Below are 21,154 nucleotides of genomic sequence, written 5' to 3' on the forward strand. Positions count from 1 at the left end.
GGAATCCAGGATGGGGTGACTTGTGGGGCTCTCACCAGGTTTTGTCACTGGGAATCCTTTCCAAACCTCAAAATGTGGCAAAACAACACTTTTTCCTCACATTTAGGTGATAGAAAGTTCTGGAATCTGAGAGGAGCCACACATTAACTTCCACCCAGCATTCCCCCAAGCTACCTGATAAAAATGGTACCTCACCTGTGTGGGAAGGCCTAGTGCCCACAACAGGCAATGCCCCAAAACACATCATGGACACATCACATTTTCCCAAAGAAAATTGATCTGTTTTGTGCAAAGTGCCTAGCTGTGGACTTTAGCCCATAGCTCAGCCGGCACCTAGGGAAACCTACCACACCTGTGCATTTCTGAGAACTAGACACGTAGGGGAATCCAAGACGGGGTGACTTGTGGGGCTTTCACCAGGTTCTGGTACCCAGAATCCTCTGTAAACCTCAACATTTAGCAGAAAAACACTTTGTCCTCACATTTTGGTGATATAAGGTTCTGGAATCTGAGAGGAGTCACAAATGTCCTTCCACCCAGTATTCCCCTAAGTCTCTCGATAAAAATGGTATCTCACTTGTGTGGGTAGGTCTAGTGCCGTGACAGGAAATACTGCAAAACACTACGTGGACACATCAAAATTATCAAATACAAAACTACCTGTTTTTGCCGGGGGGGACACTTGAGTTTTTTGTCCTGGGCTCAGCAGCCATCTAGGGAAACCTACCAAACCCAAACATTTCTGAAAACTTGACACCCGAGGGAGTCAAGGGAGGTGTGACTTGTGTGGATCCCCCAGTGTTTTCTTACCCACAATCCTCAGCAAGCGTTAAATTTAGCTAAAAATCACATTTTTCCCACATTTCTGTGTGGGATCACTGCACCGGCACAAATTTCCTACCACCCAACATTCCTCTCAGTCTCCTGCTAAAATTGATACATCACTTGTGTGGGTGGGCCAAGTGCCTGTGACAGGGAAGAGCCAAAAACATGTCGAAATTGAGGGAGAACCAAAGCGGGTGCAAAAGGGCAGTTTGGGAAAAAACCCTTTTAGGTTGACCAGTGTGGCAGAACTTTCATCGGTATAGATGCAACAATGCTGGGTGGTAGGAATTTTGTGGATTCCCGAAGGTTCCATCACAAAAATGTTGGGAAAATGTGTGATTTCAAGCAAAGTTGGAGGTTTGCAGGGCATTGTGGTTAAGAAAGTGGTGCGGGTGCATGTGAAGCACACCACCCTGGACTCACCCAGATGTTTAGTTTTCAGGTGTGTCTAGGTCTCGTAGATTTTTCTACATGGCAGCGTCCAAAAGTCCAAAAAGTGCAGCCCTCACCAATTCAAGTGGGACGATTTTGAGAGTTAGACAAGCTCTCATGGCCCAAATTTAAAACCAAACCCCAAAATAACCAAATGTCCTCTTGCTTGCCCTTCAGATAAAATCTTTTTGTGTGCTGGGGGAGAGCTGAAAGACTGTTACCCCCTTTAGTTGGGGCGGGGACATAACCATGCCCATACTAGTTGGTAGCCACCACCCCACTACTTTTTTTTAATTCCCTGGCATCTAGTAGGATTTCTGCAGAAATGGCCTAAAATAAATTTGCCTCCTAGGGCAGCGACCCTTGCCTAAGGAGCGCTCCCCATCTGTAAACAATAAAAAAAAAATCCCTGGTACCTAGTGGTTTCTGCCCCCCTTTGGGGGCAGAAGTGACCTAAAATAAATGTTTCCCCAGAGGAGCGACCCTTGCCTAAGGGGTCGCTCCCCTTGCGTGAAACCGATATAAAAAACATCCCTGGTGTCTAGTGGTTTCTTTGGCCTTATAAAAATAGGCCAATTTGCTCCCATGGGGGGCACAAATGGCCTGAAAATATTCCCCCCCGCAGGGGAGTGACCCTTGTCTAAGGGGTCGCTCCCCACCTCTAAAAAAATAAAAGAAAATTATCCCTGGTGCCTAGTGGCTTCTGCCCCCCTTGGGGGAATATTGGCCTAATTAAAACAGGCTGATCTGCCCCCTGGTGGGGCAGAAATCGCCTAATAAAAATTTGCCCCCCAGGGGCGTGACCCTAGCTCAAAGGGTTGCTCCCCTTCATTGTTTACGTTAAAAAAATATATCCCTGGTGCCTAGTGGCTTCTGCCCCCATCAGCCTGATTAAAATAGGCCGATCTGCCCCCAGGTGGGGCAGAAATCGCCTAATAATAATGTGCCTCTCAAGGGAGCAACCCTTGCTCAATGGGTTGCTCCCCTTCATAGTTTACATTTTAAAAAAATGTATTTGCGTCTAGTGGCTTCTGCCCCTGTGGGGGGCAGAAAAGGCCTTATAAAAAATACCCCCCCCCCCCCGGGGAGCCACCCTTGCTCAAGGGGTCGCTCCCCTCATGCCAGTTTCACACAAATACAAAAATCCCTGGTGTCTAGTGGCCATTTCTGCATTTCTGCTGCCCGATCACTTCACGATTGAGCTGCAGAAATACCCAACGAGACATGAAAGGAAAGGAAAGGCCTTTCCTTTCCTTTCATGCCTCTGCCTGCCCCACCCCACGATTGGGAGAGATATGCTTTGCATTTCTCTTCCATTCCGCGCTGGAAGCTGAGCTTTACTGGGGGTAAAAGGTGTGAGGGTTGGGTGCAAGGGGAAGCGATTCTCCTTCCATCCCTACCCATGGGAGGGGGGTAGGAAACTCATGGGGGGGAGCGCTAGCGCACTCCCTATGAGCCCGGTCTAGGATGTAACGGTTACGTCCTATGCACCTCAGCGCCCCAGCTAAGGACATAATCGTTACGTCAGTGGCAGGAAAGGGGTCAAGAGATTTAAGAAAAGTGGCGCTGCACCCAGTGCAGGGACACTTTTCCTGAGCTCCTTAGCACACTCCCTAACACCACCATGTGCGCGCCGTATCTAAGATCCGGTGCACCATGGCGAAAGTTAAGGAACTAGCATCAAAAATGTGGACACTACTTTGGAGCTTTGCAGGATTAGCATAAAAAATGTCAGCGCTAATCCTGTAAGGCTCATTGAGGCCCATTATGAATAATAGTGTGCCTCCTTTTAGTGCCTGCTCTAAAATTCCCTAAAATAATGACGCAAAGAAATCTCTTTCATTTCTTTGCACCATTTTTTCAGCCCCCCTAACGGGGAATGCCCCCTTTGCATACATTATGCATGGCGCATGAATGATGTAGCGCAAAGAGTTACAAGGTGGCGCAGTGCATGCATTGCACCACTTTGTAAATCTGGTGCTGCATTTTTTGCCATCTAACGCCACATTAGCGTAAAAAAAATGTGTTGTTAGATGGCGCAAAGGGTTCTTAAATCTGTGCCTTGCATATTTAAACAGGCTCTGTGTTCCTGCATCGAGGTCACAGGAAATGTGGAAGTATCTGATTCTCTTTCCATAGCATAAGAAAGATGGGGCCAGATGTAGAAACTCCGGCATTGTGACTCACAATGCCGGATGCAGGATGGTGTCCCCGACACCATCTGCGAGTCGCAAGGGGGTCGCAAAGGCCCACCTCATTAATACTAATGAGGTGGGTCGCAATTTGCGACCCCTTTCCGAGTCGCAGCACTCACAGGGATGGTGGCCTGCTGGAGACAGCAGACCTCCATGTCTGTGACTGCTTTTAAATAAAGCAGTTTTTTTTTGTAATGCAGCCCGTTTTACTTAAACGAAAACGAGATGCATTACTAACGAAAAAATGAAACGTGCCAGTTAAATTTTTTTAGAGCAGGCAGTGGTCCACTGCCTGCTCTGAAAAAATGTTTTCAAGGCCATTCACAAAGGGGAAGGGGTCCCATTGGGGGGACCCCTTCCCTTTTTCGAATGGGTTACCACCAGTGTGACACTGGTGGTAACTGCGATTGCTTTGCGACCGCGTTCGCGGTCACAAAGCAATCTTACATCGCGCTGCGACTTGCAAATAGGAAGGGTAACACCCCTTCCTATTTGCGACTCGCAGTCCCATTTTGCGAGTCGGTAGCCAAGTTACCGACTCGCAAAATGGAAATGGGCATCGAGATGTGGCTTTTGCGCCTCGCAAACAGCGATTTAAAAGCCTTGCTGCATCTGGCCCATGGTCACGTTGAAAGGGGCGACGTCGCCAATACTCGGGCGGCCATGTACACAGAAGAGGATATAGAAGCTGGGGAAGAGTTAGAATAGCTTGAGTTTCCTTAGAGGAATAGTTGCAAATCCCCCAAAAAATGAGGTGCCCTACCAGGGTGAGGTGGTGGCCCTGTTCGCCATTGTTTTCAAATGAGATCACAGTGCTTGGATCAGTTGCGCCAGAGTAATGTTGCTATGACGACCATGCAGGCGTGGGCCCACAGTTTCCGAACTAGAATAATCCAGTGATATGCGGAAACTATTAAGCCAATTCACAGCTTTACATAATAAGGTACATATTGTGATTTGTTTTTGTTCCGCGTGCCACTTCAGGCTTTGGAATGCTGCACAATCATTAGGGTCCAACACTGCAGCTGTATAATACGTGAACATGCATATGAAAAGTTTGGCTGATCAACTGAGGCATATTGGAAGGCTAAAACTAGTAATGTCACGTGAACCTGTGAAAGAACAGTCGAGCAGATCGAACTGAAACCATCATGTGAGAACCCGATCCGAAGATCCATAAAATGTTACAGATCGTGCTTTCTGTCAAGAAAGTGTCATGAAGAAGCAAACATTAGGTAAAGATGCGTTCGAGTACACCTTTTTACTGAGAAGACCGGTACAGAACAGATCTAACATATAGTTTACATCGTTGTGACTATAGGAGGATATATATTCGAAACTTGCTTGCTATATTTGGTTTATCTAATAGCTTTATACTCTCAAAATCACAATAAAGAATACAGTAGTATGACAAAAAGTCCTCTGTTTTAAGAAGACCTTGGTGTGAAGTTTCTTTGTTTTGTTTTTTACATGAGGGTACCCGTGCGTACTTCTTAGTTGTTTATTGAGTTTCACTTATTTTTCATAATGTGTATTTTTGTTGTGCTTTTTTCATAATTTTAGCTCCTTGAAGACCGGTTTGAGCAGAAATTGTCTCGCCGGAACTGTGAAATTGGATGTGTGCTGCAGCAGCACGCAATGCACTAACAACGTTCTCTGCATAACTTAAGAATGTGTATGTGTATGAAACATACGCTAAGCAGGGACATGATATGACGTTCGTACACAGGCCACACCTCACGCACGGTATTCAAGTAGACAAAAGCCCAAGCGTGTTTTGGATAATATGCATACTTTTCATGAAAATTACGCATATTATGCATGGAAAAAAATGTGCTTTTTTCCCAGCCGTCAGTTCAAATATGCCTGTCGCCCATGTCACACATATTTGGGAATACCACCTTGGAATACGTATGTATGGTATGAGCTGCAGTTCGGATATATTAATTAAACACAGATTAAAAACGGAATTATTTCTGATATATAACACACGCACAACTGTTATCTAGAAGCACACTTAGGCCCATGTTTATACTTTTTCGCGCCGCATTTGCGTCATTTTTTGACGCAAAAGCGGAGCAAATTTACAAAATGCAATTGTATTTTGCACATTTGCGCCGCTTTTGCGTCAGAAAGCGGAGCAAATGCGGTGCAAAAAAGTATAAATATGGGCCTTATTACCATAATAATGTGCCATTAGCCACATGTACATAAACTATAATTGCAAAGGGCGGCGCTGGGAACAGAAGATCTTTTTAAGTCTTATACACATGACTACACCCTAGATCATGGGTACTCACAAACTTTTTCTCGGGGGCCAAAATTGCAGTATGGTTTGCGGCCGAGGGCCGCACTGAAGTGACAGCGGGGGGCGGGGCTTAGAGGGGCGGGGCTTAGAGGGGGAACAACCACCCCACCCCCTTTTTCAAAACAATGCCCCTACCCCAGTAACACACACAGCGCGCACACATACAGCGCCATCTGCTCTCACCCATACCCCAGTAACACACACAGCGCCATCTGCATACAGCGCCATCTGCTCTCACCCCTACCCCAGTAACACACACTGCGCCATCTGCACACAGCGCCATCTGCTCTCACCCCTACCCCAGTAACACACACAGCGCGCACACACACAGCGCCATCTGCTCTCACCCCTACCCCAGTAACACACACACACAGCGCACACATACAGCGCCATCTGCTCTCACCCCTACCCCAGTAACACACACTGCGCCATCTGCACACAGCGCCATCTGCTCCCACCCCTACCCCAGTAACACACACAGTGCCATCTGCTCTCACCCCTACCCCAGTAACACACACTGCGCCATCTGCACACAGCGCCATCTGCTCTCACCCCACCCCAGTAACACACACACACAGCGCACACACACAGCGCCATCTGCTCTCACCCCTACCCCAGTAACACACACAGCGCGCACACACACAGCACCATCTGCTCTCACCCCTACCCCAGTAACACACACACACAGCGCACACACACAGCGCAATCTGCTCTCACGCCTACCCCAGTAACACACACTACATTAAAAACAAATAAATAAATAACCAAAGAGCCTTACCTGACTCAAAGCACTGTAAAGATGCCACAAATGTGGAACAGCAGGCAGGCAGGCGGGCAGCAGACGTGGAGCCGGTGACAGGAAGCAGACGACCAAAGCCCCATAAAAGTTAGCTGCAAGCGCTGACTTTTATGGGGCTTTGGCTTCCAGGATCGTCAGGGCAACGGCATAAACAATGGCCGCCGTATGTAAACATAGAGGAGGGCCGCGGGAGCATGCTCCCGCGGCCCTCTTCTATGTTTACATACTGCTGCCATTATGATATGGCGTTTGGTGTGCGTCTCGCGGGCCGCCAAGCTAGGTCCGTGGGGCCGCTGGCGGCCCGCGGGCCGTACTTTGAGTACCGTTGCCCTAGATGGTGTTGACTGGAAAATAATCCCGATGTTGCGCTAAAGGGCACAGTTCACAAAAGTACTCTAAAAAAGAAGGGAGGGTATGAGCTGCAGTTCGGATATATTAATTAAACACAGATTAAAAACGGAATTATTTCTGATATATAACACACGCACAACTGTTATCTAGAAGCACACTTAGGCTCATGTTTATACTTTTTTGCGCCGCATTTGCGTCATTTTTTTACGCAAAAGCGGAGCAAACTTACAAAATGCAATTGTATTTTGCACATTTCCGCCGCTTTTGCGTCAGAAAGCGGAGCAAATGTGGTGCAAAGAAAGTATAAATATGGGCCTTATTACCATAATAATGTGCCATTAGCCACATGTACATAAACTATAATTGCTAAGGGCGGCGCTGGGAACAGAAGATCTTTTTAAGTCTTATACACATGACTACACCCTAGGTGGTGTTGACTGGAAAATAATCCCGATGTTGCGCTAAAGGGCACAGTTCACAAAAGTACTCTAAAAAAGAAGGGAGGGGAGCTCTAGATACGAAGGGAGGACCCTAACATAAAAACATAAAAAATACCTCTAAATCATACCATACTGGACAACAGAGTACAATGTCGCCATTTCACTGCCAAACAGACTTCATAAAGGAGCAATGTTACACTTTCACTACATAGAATAGCTTTATGGCACTGAGTTCTCTTCAAACCCCCACCCTTTTTTAAACCAGACCATTCCCATCAGTTACCAAATTAAACAAATAGCTCTACTTCACTGGTAAAAAAAACTATCCGAACTTTCCAATTTCCAATGTCAAGCTTTTATTCAACCTCCACTCGATAAGGAAAGAAAACTAGAGCTGTTTACCCAATTAACTGATCTGGAGATCTGGTCATATGCTGCAGCTAATGTGAGTAATCCTCTGTGTTGGCCATTTGCATCAGTATTGAACTTGACCAAGACCCACCACCATGTGATCCTTTCATTCACAGCTTGCTGGCCCTATTCACTTCAGTTGGGCTAGTGCAGTCCTGTGAAAAAGATTGCCTCCTGGCCTAGACGTGTCTCCCTTCACCAAGGGGGCATCTCTGTATCATAAGAATAATTTTCTGTGATGCATTTCCTAGCTTTTCCACCTTCGCCTCCAAGTAATCAGATTCTGTCATGCCGCTTTTTATGGCTAACACGGTTTCACCTTAACAAAATATATCCCTTTGGCCTAAATGCCCTCTTGCACTGACTCCTTTAAGATCCAGGATCTTGATGGTCTGGGTCTAAACAATGATTTTCCTATCTCTGGAATTGTTCTATTTGTTGTCCTTGGATCCCATCTCCCATTGCAGCGTTATTTACTAGAATGTACCAACAGTTATCTTACAAAACAAATGAAAGCAGGCCTCATGGTGGGCACTGTGTGGAACCCCCTTCTCAGCCTCACAGTTGATTGTCACACAACAAGGATACCTGATGTATGTCCATTCAGGCAGCATCTTTCCACTTCTCCTGCGCATGCTTTTCCCCTGCTGAGAGTCCAAGTATTCCACAGGTATGGTCCTTTTGGGGATTTAATTGATGCCCTTTCCTCTCTGGAGCATTTCTCTGCACAGTAGGTGCCTTCCCCCCTTCCCACACGGGTGCACCTAAGAACAGACAACACTTCCAATGTGCAAGGGCCTTCACCTCAGGGGCCCGCACAATCTCGGCCCAGCACCACTTGAGCTATCAAGAAAGGCAGGTATCAGTGCTTGGCTGGTTTCGCCTGTTCCTTTATCCCTCGAGGTACTGGTTTAGTGAGTGGCTTGCTGGCACATCCTATCAATACAAGTTTTTACAGGTTCATTCCTGTACTGTTCAGTAAGGCAGTAAGACTTATAAATTGCACACAGCACTAAATATATCAGCACTTCGTAGAAAAAATATTTGCCTCTTAGAGTATTTCACACTGGTTCTTTTCGCAGCTGAAGATCAGAGTGGTAACCATGCTGTTTCTTTATGCTGTAATCCTTATTCACCCTTGGTACTGATAATACACATGCAGACATTAGCCTATCAAAGTTGTCTCAGTGCAGTGCATGTTATACTTTTAATTAAATGATATATGGTGTACACTGGAAAGATGAATATAGGGGCCACAAGAGAGAAGCTTGGTTTGTATGTGTTTTATTGCTGAAGTGACAGAAATTCAGCTCTCTCTACCTGGTACTTTTAGTTCAATTTTCCATGATGAAGACAGAAGTCCTCATCTTCAGCTCCAAACTCTCTGCCTGGAACGAGTCCTGGTGGCCCACTGCCCTCGGAAACGCCCCCACCCCACGACCACGCCCACAACCTTGGCGTCATCTTAGACTCATCACACTCAATCGACCGACAGGTGAGCACAGTCTCATCAGGTTGCTTCCACACCCTGCGCATGCTTTGACAAATCTACAAGTGGATCCCCACCAAAGTCAGAAGGACAGTCACCCAGGCCCTTGTCAGCAGCTGCCTCTACTACGGCAATGCACTCTACGCCGGAAACACCGCCAAGACCCGGAAAAGACTACAACGCATCCAGAACGCCTCCGCCTGTCTCATCAAGAACACCCCCTATGACACAGCCACACCTCCGCCCTTCTAAGAGACCTACACTGGCTGCCCATCAACAAGAGAATCACCTTCAAGCTCCTGACCCATGCCTACAAGGCCCTACATGACACCGGACCAGCCTACCTCAACCACAGACTTTCCTTCTACACTCCCGCCAGACAACTCCGCTCTGCTGACTAGGCCCTCGCCAACATCCCCGCATCTGGAAAACCACAGCCGAAGGAAGATCCTTCTCCCACATCGCCGCCAAGACCTGGAACGCCCTCCCTATCCACCTCAGACAATCTCCCACCCTGTCACAGTTCAGGAAGGACCTCAAGACCTGGCTCTTCCACTGATCCTCAGCACCCCCTCGCCCCCACCCCATCGCCTTGAGACCCTCACGGGTGAGTAGCTACACTTTACAAATCCCTGATTGATTGATTGGTGGAAGTGGGCAGGATAGGATGGGTACAACTGCCCCTACTTTTGTCATTTATGAAAAACCATTGCCCTACTTCTTATTAAAAGACAACCCTCCCAGGATGGTAAACTCCGATCGTGCAAACGCTTCAGCTCAAGTTTCATTTAGGGAGTCTGCTGTGCTGTGAGACCGAGGGAGGGGCAGGCAGCTTATCAATAAACAGGCCTTTTTGCCAGGGTGCATCTTCGCAGAAAGAAATGCAAATGTGCACAACTGGTTAATGTACAAGTGTAAAGGTAGCTTTGGAGCAGGTACTGGTTTAATTGATCGAATCACTTGAAGCTTTGTGATAACAAAGATTTATTCTTTTCGACTGGTAGTGCAAGGGAGTTACCAGCTGAGCTGTGCAGTATTTGCGTTTCTGGGGAATTCAATAAAAAGAAATCATTACCTACAGTTTAGGTATTACTAAAATCGATATTTTGGAAGCACTGTTTTATCTGAAATCTTTTTGCACATTTGGGATCAGTCTTATACTGCCTGTAATGTAAGTTTAACGTAATGACTTGCATTTTCTCACTGCTTCCTGTCCCAGGCTCGGCCCTCTTAGTACTAACATCACACAAGCCACAATTCTCCATTGCACCAACCAAGATGTCATTCTGTGGCTTTCTGGTTACACACAGACCTCTCAGTGCATTAACTATTGGAGGTTTCATAATACACAATAGTGCACTTACCACTGATTAACTTAACTTTTTATTTATTTTTTCATTTAATCAGTGAGTTATTATATATATAGCTACCTGAAGGAGAATATTTTGTTTTTTTAGCCACACCTTTGACCCCGTCCCAACACTCATTGATACCGCCCCCATTGCATGCAGCATCGCAGTTCTCAAACTATTTTTTTAGTGCACTTCGACCGCTGGATAAAAGTATGACTACAAGCACAAGAATGCAAGGGAAGCACCTTATGAAAGTAGTCTGGTGATACCTGCAAATACCAGTATGGTGGAAAACTCTTAAAAGAATAAAGAACATTACACAACCATTACTCAATAAAGAGAACAGTTAGTTGATGTTTAAGTTAATATTTGATGTCAGAAGGAGCTGCTTTAAATAACTTGCTTTGAAAAAGTACTTTTGGGAGTTTACATTTTTATAGTGATTCATCTTGTGGCAGTTAATGAGCCACATCAATACTGCCCGAAATGCAGAAAGAAGACACACTTTCCATACCTTCACTGTCTGATGGGGAATCACTATTCCATATATTTGACCCAATGTGTAGTGCCTAATAAGAAGTTGTGTTTTTTCAAACTGACTCAGGGAACCATAACTGTGCTGCCTGATGGAGTTGGTGGCTGCATTACAAACTTTATTTCCTTATAATACATGGATCCTTCAATCCCCGTATAAACACGTCTTTAATTTCCTTATCACAGAGGACTTGCGAAACACCTAGTCACCTGTAATAACAAAATGACTTAGCTGCTCCACTGTAATGCGATATTTATGGCAAAAAAAGCATCTTAGGTAATTGTAGAAAAGATGGAATGTCTCTGCATCTTGCTACAAATTCCGCTCAACAGCACTCTTTAAAAAAATCTGGCTTGTATTAAACTGATTCTATTTTTTGCAACAAATATTCAGCTGCTTTTTTGATCTGTTTAATTTTGCACTAGAGCTTCTACTTTTATTGTTCGTGTTTGCCAGTATGCTCTCTCTTTCAGATGAAAGAGCAACGCACCAAGGATTTTAAATGGTTTGTTGTAAAGGTGATGGAGTGACTGTGTATTATATGGTACAAAATATCCCAGGAAATACATTTTAAGGATACTGCAAGTTACTTTGAAGTTCTGTGAGCTTACAAAGAAACTCTGCCTTTGGCCTTGTTCCTCTATGTGGTTACTGAACTCCTTAGTGACTTGCCCGCAGTGCTTAATTTGTGCTTATTGTTTCCGGTGCTGAGCACCGCCACTTATTTTTGAGGGCCGGGGCTTATTCTTCTGCTTCAAGCATTTGCTGCGAGCAAAAGACACATATGGGAAAGACGGAGGAATAGAAAAACGAAAACGCATCACAAATGTAGAAAGTAGAAAGCTGCAAGAGTGAGCTGAAGGGGTGGGGAGTGGCTCTAAATGGATTGAAGAGGCCCGAGATGGCTTCAGGATTACACTCTCTCAGTATTCCGTGCTCCCACATTTAAATGCAGCAGCCACGTGTTTAAGAGGAAGGCTTTGGGCACGGCACCTTTTTATTTACAAATTAAGCACTGCTTGCCGATATCCTTATAATGTACTGCTGGGGCTACTTTATCCCAAATATGAGGCTAGACCTTTGCTTACTTGCCTGGGGTGGTCATTATTACGTGAACGGCCTTTTGGGATATATCTCTATCCCTTATGCAAACGTGGGTCCCACCAGTATGAATCTGCGCATGGGTTCCCTCAAGTGTCTCTCTTTGTGCATCGGGGTCTTTGCACACTATGCAAAATCACAACTCAATTGTTTTGTCAGTGCTTCTTGGGGGATGCGATGTTCTGAATGATTGCTGTGTTTAGCGCAGTTCGTGTAATGCGGCTTAGTATTTGTTGCTTTTTGAAGGCGGATCTCCTTGTTCCATCTCTTTCCGTACAGTGTGGCCCCCTTTGTTCTGCCGGGGCTGAGCTGCAGCCTCGCCCTGTCCCACGCGCAGCGCTGTTCCAGCTGCCCCCATTGGCTGGCCGTTCTCCAGGGCATGTCCGCTGGGCCTCCCCTGCCGTCATTTTAAAGAAGAGGCTCACTTGATTAGATCTCTTAGGAGTCTTAGTTTAGCCGAGTTCACCAAAATAATTGAATTTTCATGAGAATGATAGTTTATAAACGCTGAAAATATATATCAGGAAGCAGTCAGCCAGCATTATTTTCTAAGGTAAATATGCATTGGTGGATTTATGCCGCGGAGCAATCTTTCGTACGTGCCTGGACAATCTTTTCCCGAAACTGGCATTTGATGATACATGACCCAAACTGGGAAACGGTGCTACAACGCGGAGTTACTAGCGAAACATGGTAGATATTTTATAGAAATGGAATGTATGTGAGTGAGGGGTAATGGACGAGGGACACTTCTGTCGACAGTAGTGAGGGAATCCGAGAATCCGAGAGGGGACTAAAGCCAGCCCTGTGAGTAGGGTCATTATAGGGTCATTAGTGAAAGGAAAGGCTCAGGGATGTGCCTGGCAAGAAAACACTTTGCAATGGAGACTCTACTCTTTTCCTCTCACAAAAAGCCATTTTTGGGCCCTTCCTTATAACTCGACCCTACTTAGGCGTGGCACTTTAAGCCTCCCGCCTGAACTCGTCTTATGGAAGTCACAACTGCAGCCTCTCTAGTCTCCCTGGGAACCTATAACTGGGTGACCCCTGAACTCTCATCTTTCAGACCAGACATTTGATGTTTCCCTATGCATCTCAGAAGGAGAGATAACAATGCTTTGCGCACCACTTCCTTCCCGCTGAAATGAGCAGGTATGAGGCAGAGCAGAGACTAACCTTATTTACCTTCACCAGGGGCGCACTGGCAACCTCTGCTTCATTCATTAATAACTCTATCCTTGTTTATACAAGCCTTCTGATATCAAGGTCAGAGCATGGTATCACGTCATTCAATCTGATATGAATAGTGTGCAAACACGGTGTAGCCTATCTTTACTACCCATTGTGCTTTTGTAAATGTACATTATTCTGGGTACTATTATATGGCTCAGTCTGTTGTAAGAAATACTTTCTTGCAAGCACACCTGGTACAATGTCATAGTAGAGGATGTAAAGAAAGGAGATATCTGCTAATGGTATTATGCTTTAACATAATGTGAATTTCATGACGTTTTATGGGAATCTAAAAAAAAGTATTGCAATACGCTCCTCTATGGGAGCTGGGTCATCATAATAAAAATAGAATGTGATGTCTTTAACCAACTCTTGTAGCAAACCGTGTTCCAAATGATACTCATTCATCTAGGAGAAGACAGTATGGCTTGCTTATCATTGTGGTGATAGAATAGGCATGAGGAGGAAATGCTCTGATCTTTTATCCATGTGAGGTCAGGGACATAGGCCCTCATTACAACCCTGGCGGATGGGGGAGAAGTGGCGGTAAAACCGCCAACAGGCAGGCGAAAAAAAAAATTGAATTATGACCATGGCGGTTACCGCCATGGTCATCCGCCACTTCTCCACTCTGACTGCCAGGGCGGTGACTACCGCTGGGCTGGAGTCTTTGGTCTCCAGCCTGGCGGCCATCACCCGACCGCCGGTGGTATCAGGACCCTGCATACCGCCATGGATTTCGGGTGGTTTGGAACCACCACTAAATCCATGGCGGTAGGCACTATCTGTGCCAGGGAATTCCTTCCCTGGCACTGATAGGGGTCTCCCCCATCCCCCTCCCCCACCCCGAGTCCTCCCCCCACACCCCATACCCCCCTGCAGCCCCCCAAAAGTGGCATGACCCCCTCCCCACCCCCACCCCAACATGAACATACACACACCCCCTCTCCACCCCCACCCCCACTCCCAACATACACACACCCCTTCTCCACCCCCACCCAAACATGCACATACACACACCCCTACATGCACACATACACTACAACAACACATACCCGCACACATACTAACAGACATGCACACAGACCGGCTCTCACACATTTCCCATACACACAACACCCCCCGCATGCATGCACGCACTCACACACCTCCTCTACATACTCACACGCACACCCCCATGCACGCACACAGCACACAACACCCCCCACCCCCCTCCCCTAACGGACAATCAACTTACCTTGTTCGTTGATCCTCTGGGAGGGGAAGGGATCCATGGGGGCTGCTCTGCCGCCAGCTCCTGGTCACCAGAACATCGCCACACCGAATCATGGGACGTGATTCGGTGGGCGGTGTTCTGATGACGGGCGGTGGAGGTGGAGCAGCCTCCACTTCCCCGCTGACCGCCATTATGGCTGCTGGCGGCTCTCTGTCCGCAAAAGGACGGAGGGCTGCCAGCAGTCATAATACGCTACGTGGAAAACCGCCTGCACTGGCGGTCTTCAGCACAGCGGTATCTCAGCGTTCTTTAAAAAAGACCGCAGAGTTCAAAATGAGGGCCATAGTCTGATTTCTGACGTATAGTCCTTAACTCACAAGAGTGTCTTGACTACCACATTTTGAGCTTGATGTTCTGCAGGATTGTTATGTAGAGGGTATTTCCTTTACTTGTCCATCACAAGGAAATTACTCTTTGATTCTCACAGTAAGTAACATCTTAGTGTGCAGCAACTCTCCCAGGCCAGACAGAAGCTGTGAATTAGTCCACTGAAAAGAATGACATCAGTTATATCACCTGTCACTTACATTCAAGCCACCCACAAGCAAGCAAAGTTTTCTGTGTAAACTTGCAATCAGTCTGTTTCAGTAACATTTTCCCAGCCACTCCATGAACATTTTTATACTTATAAATGTATACAATCATATACATGAACACCACCTTCCTTTGTAATTTCCTTCTCCCGTGTGGTACATCCACCAAAACGACTCAGAATGTATTCTTTACCCTGATGACCACAGTCAACATCATTCAGTTCATCATTTGCCCAACCACAGAAGTATAAACACTTGTTTGCACTTTCACAACCAATGTCACCTGCCTCCTAATTCATTAGGCAGCCTAGACTGATCACAGTGCTATTACTTTTGACCTGCTACACACATCACATACCTCTCACTCTCAACTAAAGCAACAAAGAGCTTGAACAGATACTTTAAACGCTTCCAGAATGGTGATGTTCATGACAGCCTGATGCCCCAATCTTCCTGCACCACTTCAACCACCCCTTCCAGATCACAGCAGATTTCATGCTACACTCAATTACTGATCCACAATGGGCAGTACCTCAGCAACACGGTAAAGTCAATATCCGCAAACAAGACCTCAGATGTTAGGAGAAGCAGTGGCAGAGAGCACATGCACAAAAAGACGTGATGATACTAGAGACACTGTGCGACACCCATGGGCAGCTAATCACAAAGGAGACCAAACCCACCTTCCCAAAGACCATCATGTTTAAGGCCTTCAACAAAAGCAGAAAAATCAGGAAATTCAAGCTCTGCGCAAAACTCGGCACCAGATCTCCCAAGTCAGACCTTCCATGAAGTGTGCAGTAGTCAATTATTTTGACAAGTTACAAGAAAAAATCAACAATACATCTGCCGTCTGGTGAACCTTAAAAGCGGTGAGGCATAAATGACTACTTTAGTTTGCATAGAATGAGTGAAATGAGCAAGCCCGACATCTCTCCATTCGTCCTTCCTTGTTTGGGTGCTCATGACTACCAAGAAAAATCTGAAAGCACTGGTCTCAATAGCACATTGTATAAACCGTTTTGTGGTTGTAAGACTAGACAGGTTTAAATCAAATAATGGGAGGTTACAATTTAACACAGTATCATAGCATTTTAAAAAATACTTACTGCATCTTTCTTCACTGCTTTCCAGCCCGCGTCTTCCATGTAGATTCTTGGTCACATCACATCACTCAGAGTCTACTTGGAATGATAATGATCGGAAAAATTAAAAGCTGCACACGCCTCACAATCTCATACCTTTAACAGCGGAGCTATCTCCAGGTTAGACACATCTTAGAGCTACCACTCAGTTTCCAAGACCTTTCAGGTTAAGACACCAAAACATGTTTCTAATGTCACAAAAATACTATAGGATTGGGCCGAGGGCATTCCTATCAGAAGTGCAGCAGGTGCAGTGGCCCACAAACCACTGCTTCTGACACACTCAATTATAGCTGTCATTCACTACCCAGTCCGGGGCATTGTCTACCTGCTTGCAATAAGGGCAATGGCACCCTTGCTATACCACAGCCCAGACTTCAGAAATATATGTATAAAGATTAAAAATAGAGTGAAATCGCTGCCGCAGGAGGTCATTAAATGCTTTACATGCCATGAAATAGTAATAAAAACAGTAACTTCTCACTGTGACAAGAAAACTATGCTTAGCCTTTCTGTTTCCCTTTCTGTTTATTGTGAGTTCATGTGGGGTTATTTTGGTTCTTTCCAATGTTATAATGATTTGCAAAAGTGAGTGGTTATCGTTATTTAAATTTTTTGCTCAGCTAAAAAGTCCCAGGACTGAGGTTTTTTCAGTGCTTATAAAGATTTTTGATTTTATTTCCTTTCTGCCATCTCTCATTAGTCCAGATTCTTGATTGTATCTTCCTTCTGTACTTCTCCGAACTCCCTTCTTTGCACTCTTTCCTTAAATTTGCTCTTTCAGTTTTTTTTTTTACTCTTACCGTCACCTCCATGCCTATCTTATTCCCAACACACAAACATCTCTTTCCAACAACCCAGTCTCAGCTCATACGAAGGATGTGCATGGATGGGGATATGTCCCAGCAACATTTGACTGCAGCAAATAAAAGATTAATGGTTGGCGTTCAACACTCCTTCCTGCTACACTGTTCTTCAAACAAATGAGCAGGATGAAGACTTAGACAGTAGTGTTTGCACTGGTCGCCAGTCTACAAAAGTAATATACAAAACTAACATACGTTTATGTCTGTCAGATTCTTCCGATTGCAGAGATGTACAGTGTGTAATGGTTGTCCAAAAACAGGCAGTATGCAGAGCTCAGAGTAAAACTACAGTTTAAAGTGATTTTTAATCGTAATTTGACCATATAACTGTGTTCACTCACTGCAGAATGGGAATGCTTGTATCTTCCAGTCTAGTCCTGCTCTTGGCTCTTGTGTATACTCATTAGCTCACCCAAAAACACCTCCCTGGTACCTCACGCGAGAACTCCTTAATGTTGTGTCCTTCCACGCTTGTAGGTGGAAGGCTGGACTGCATCACCATGCCCCCCTACAAACACATATATCCCACGTCATCAGGACAGCGTTTTTCCAGACTTGGGATTTTCTTAGGCAACTTACTGCCATCTTGTGAAATAGCCCAATTGATTCAATGGAAAAAAAAACAAGATTGAAACTCCAGAACACAATGTGCTGTAAAATGAAAGGTCAGGAATGGAGAACCTAGACATGATAATTCCTGAAGTCCACGGCACTGTAACTATGTTACCAAACATGCTGAAAACTGTGAAGATGTTACTATACACCTTTAAAATGAGTTCATATGCGGGGTGTACTGCTTCATAGTTTAATACTCAAAACATTATCAGTGTGTGTTTATTTCTATCATTGAAACCAAAGAAACTGGTGAACAGTGTGGAATTTGGGGATGGGGGCAGGCACTTTGCGTGACTATTCATGTCTGACTCATAAGTATGCCGCCTTAGACTGTTCCCCTGCAGGCCAGTCTGTGTTGAATTAGAAAGGTCGTGCAGTTTCTTATTACCAAGGAAATCAGGTGGTTCTTTTAGGAGCTTTGAGTCCACACGGAGTGTAACAATGACAAATACCCATTTTTACTTGATAAACGAAACAACAAAGCTATGATGTTTGCGTGGAAAAATGAAACATGACTTTCATTATTGCAGATTTAAAATGTATTATTTGTAAATGTTATACATGTGATGTTTGACAATCGCAAAGCACCAGTTTAGTTACACAATCATTGCAGATTTTTGTTTGTGCATCAGCAATGTATGCAGTTTACAGGGTGTTCTGTACCATATTAACACACGGGGTAATAATCTTTACATTAAAACATCGATTTGGGTAACTGTTATTTTTATAACATTTCATAATATCTTTTGATGGCTCTTCAGTGACCTACTCTGCCTCTTGTTGATTTTTATAGATTCAAGTGGAAAAAAACGTACTGTCCGCTGACCTGTGATTTTCTCTTTGTGCACAGTTTGGGGATTCGGGTTCCTCTCGGTGACTCTCATCAGTCTGCCCTCACTATTCGGGCTGTTCATCACTCCTGTGCTAAAGAAGCCATATTTCCCCAAAGTGTTGACCTATTTCGTTGGATTGGCCATTGGGACTCTATTGTCGAATGCAATTTTCCAGCTTATACCAGAGGTAGTGAACTCATTTGTTTAACAATATTATGATTATTGTTATGATACTGCCTTTGTTTTGAGATAATATGCTGTCTGGAGGTAGATGATTCTCCCTTTGTATGTATAGAGACATGTTCTGAAAGTTCTGATGTTCTGAGGGTCCACAGATTTTCCATTCAAACCACTGTTGCATTACTGAAATTGTGGGAGGGCGTTTTTAGGTTATGTATACATCTTTATGTGGATCAGTGAGGGCAAATTCTAAAGTTTGGCTGACTGTTTTTGGGCTCAACAAAGGTATATAATAGTTACATTCAGTTCTGGTATGAACCTTAAGATGACTTTCAGGCAGTTCTTCAGGAAACAAATAAGTTCAATGCACAAAACTGTTGCTTCATAACTTTAGCCTACATTTTCTTTAGCATGGCAAAATCTACATAGTTAATCTTATAACTTTCTTTTGCCATTCTCTTCTCCCTCTTTAGTATTCACATTTGTATACATTTTAAATTGCAGTATCAAAACTTTACATGTTAAGCACTCAGTCACCTTGTTTGGTAGGCCTCGTCTTCCCTTAACCATACAAAAACCCAGCAAACTACAAGACCTAACATCTCAAAATGTTGATTTGTAAGCCCAAAAACAGAGCTCATCAACCCAAAACCTAAGATCACAATTCCAATACCTCTGCTTACTATTACAAAACCGAATCTCAACATCCAAAACTGATGTTCAACTTTGCAAAACTTGAATTTGTTGTTGCAGTATTTAAGCGTACCTTTCTAAAATGTGAGGCTACTGTTCCAACACATAAGCTCACCATTAAAAAATGAACACACCGTTCAAAAACCTGAGCTCGCTGTTTGGAAGCCTAAGCCCCCCTCCCCCTTCCACAATCTCAGCATTTCATTACAGCATCACAGTGTGTAATAATAAAAGTAATAAACACAATCAGAACAACATGATTAGTCAAAGACATGGCAGCTACTAAACTGTTAAGAATAAACTGAAGTAATAATAAACTTGTAAAATCTAAAACATCTTCTCACACCCACTTCCCCCATAAAGGAAGAGGAAGTAATGCAGATTAGCTAAATGTCTTTATCAACAAAATGGATGAAGCAGAGATGTCCAGATATAACTTATGTTGTACACAATCCCTACCATTTCTGTCTTCCTATTCATATCTTCTGTTCACAGTTCATATCAACCTTATTGTACCTACACCACTTATATGTAGGACAGATTTATGCAACAAAAGTGACCTAACTTTCTCACATCAAACTAGGCAATACAACACATCACTAGAACATGTCTTTCATATTCCTGATGGTCTTTCCTCAATTTCAGTACATATTATTTGATACGCACTGTAAATATGTTTTATTGGACTCAGTAAAGATGTGATAAAGATTTCTGCTGAAGAAAAACCAATATAACATCTAAATGTAAGCATTTTAGATTCCGTAACAAATTGGACCATCCCTCCACCATCTTCAACGTATCCTTGATTTTTATCAATGGATGTCCTTTTAAACCGTGCAGGAATTTACAGATATTTTATAGAGAGATTTTCACTAGTCACCAGAGTACAGCAACTATATAATTTTACTCCCAAAAGACAGAAAATGCAAATCTGAGGATTCACCTAAATGTGAGTGTAGGTATTCTCCAAAAGGTTAAGAGTCAGTGGATGACTCTGTGTGCGCCATATCTCTTCGGAGGTGCCAATGGTTAGTAGAATACTATCCTCAAATATCATTGCCACTGTAGAAAAATCACGGATAGTGAAATCTTCTTCAAGCTCAACCAATAATGCCTCTCAGTTTTTGATTTGAGACAAGCAGCAGTTTGTCTAAGTAATGCTGCTTACTAGCAGTTATGAATATGTGGTTAATTCATGTGGCCCTTCTTCAGTTAAGCCTACAATTTGATCCACTGTAACATCCAGACCTCACTTCCCAGCCTCGGAGCTTCACTAAACAGGTTCAAGAGGCCCATTAATTAGAGAGGAAATCATGCAGTTCGCCTTTAACCACCCCTTAGATGTGTTAATGGTTAATTTTCTCCTCATCATGAGTCGAACAAGTTCAGCGATGCTACAAGTAAATGCGTCCTTTGATTTTTACTTTCCTATGAAAAGTAAAGTGTAATATATAGGGTTTAATGTGGGAAAATCCTTTGCTTTATAGTGGAAAATCCACTTGTTTCATATGCCCCCTAGTTCCATCATGTCAATGCACGTGA

The 21,154-nt window shown here is 44.3% G+C and overlaps 1 protein-coding gene across 3 annotated transcripts in view; it reads left to right on the top strand.

The window, feature by feature from the left end:
* SLC39A8 (solute carrier family 39 member 8) overlaps positions 1 to 21,154 on the top strand; it is a 277,625-nt gene that overhangs the window by 106,787 nt on the left and 149,684 nt on the right. For all 3 annotated transcript variants that reach the window (XM_069230211.1, XM_069230210.1, XM_069230212.1), the window contains exon 4: positions 18,757 to 18,926. In XM_069230211.1, the coding sequence (XP_069086312.1) occupies positions 18,757 to 18,926 (170 nt within the window). The remainder of the gene's footprint in view (positions 1 to 18,756; positions 18,927 to 21,154) is intronic.

The sequence above is a fragment of the Pleurodeles waltl genome, chromosome 1_1 (genome assembly GCF_031143425.1).
Source record: "Pleurodeles waltl isolate 20211129_DDA chromosome 1_1, aPleWal1.hap1.20221129, whole genome shotgun sequence".
NCBI lineage: Eukaryota > Metazoa > Chordata > Amphibia > Caudata > Salamandridae > Pleurodeles > Pleurodeles waltl.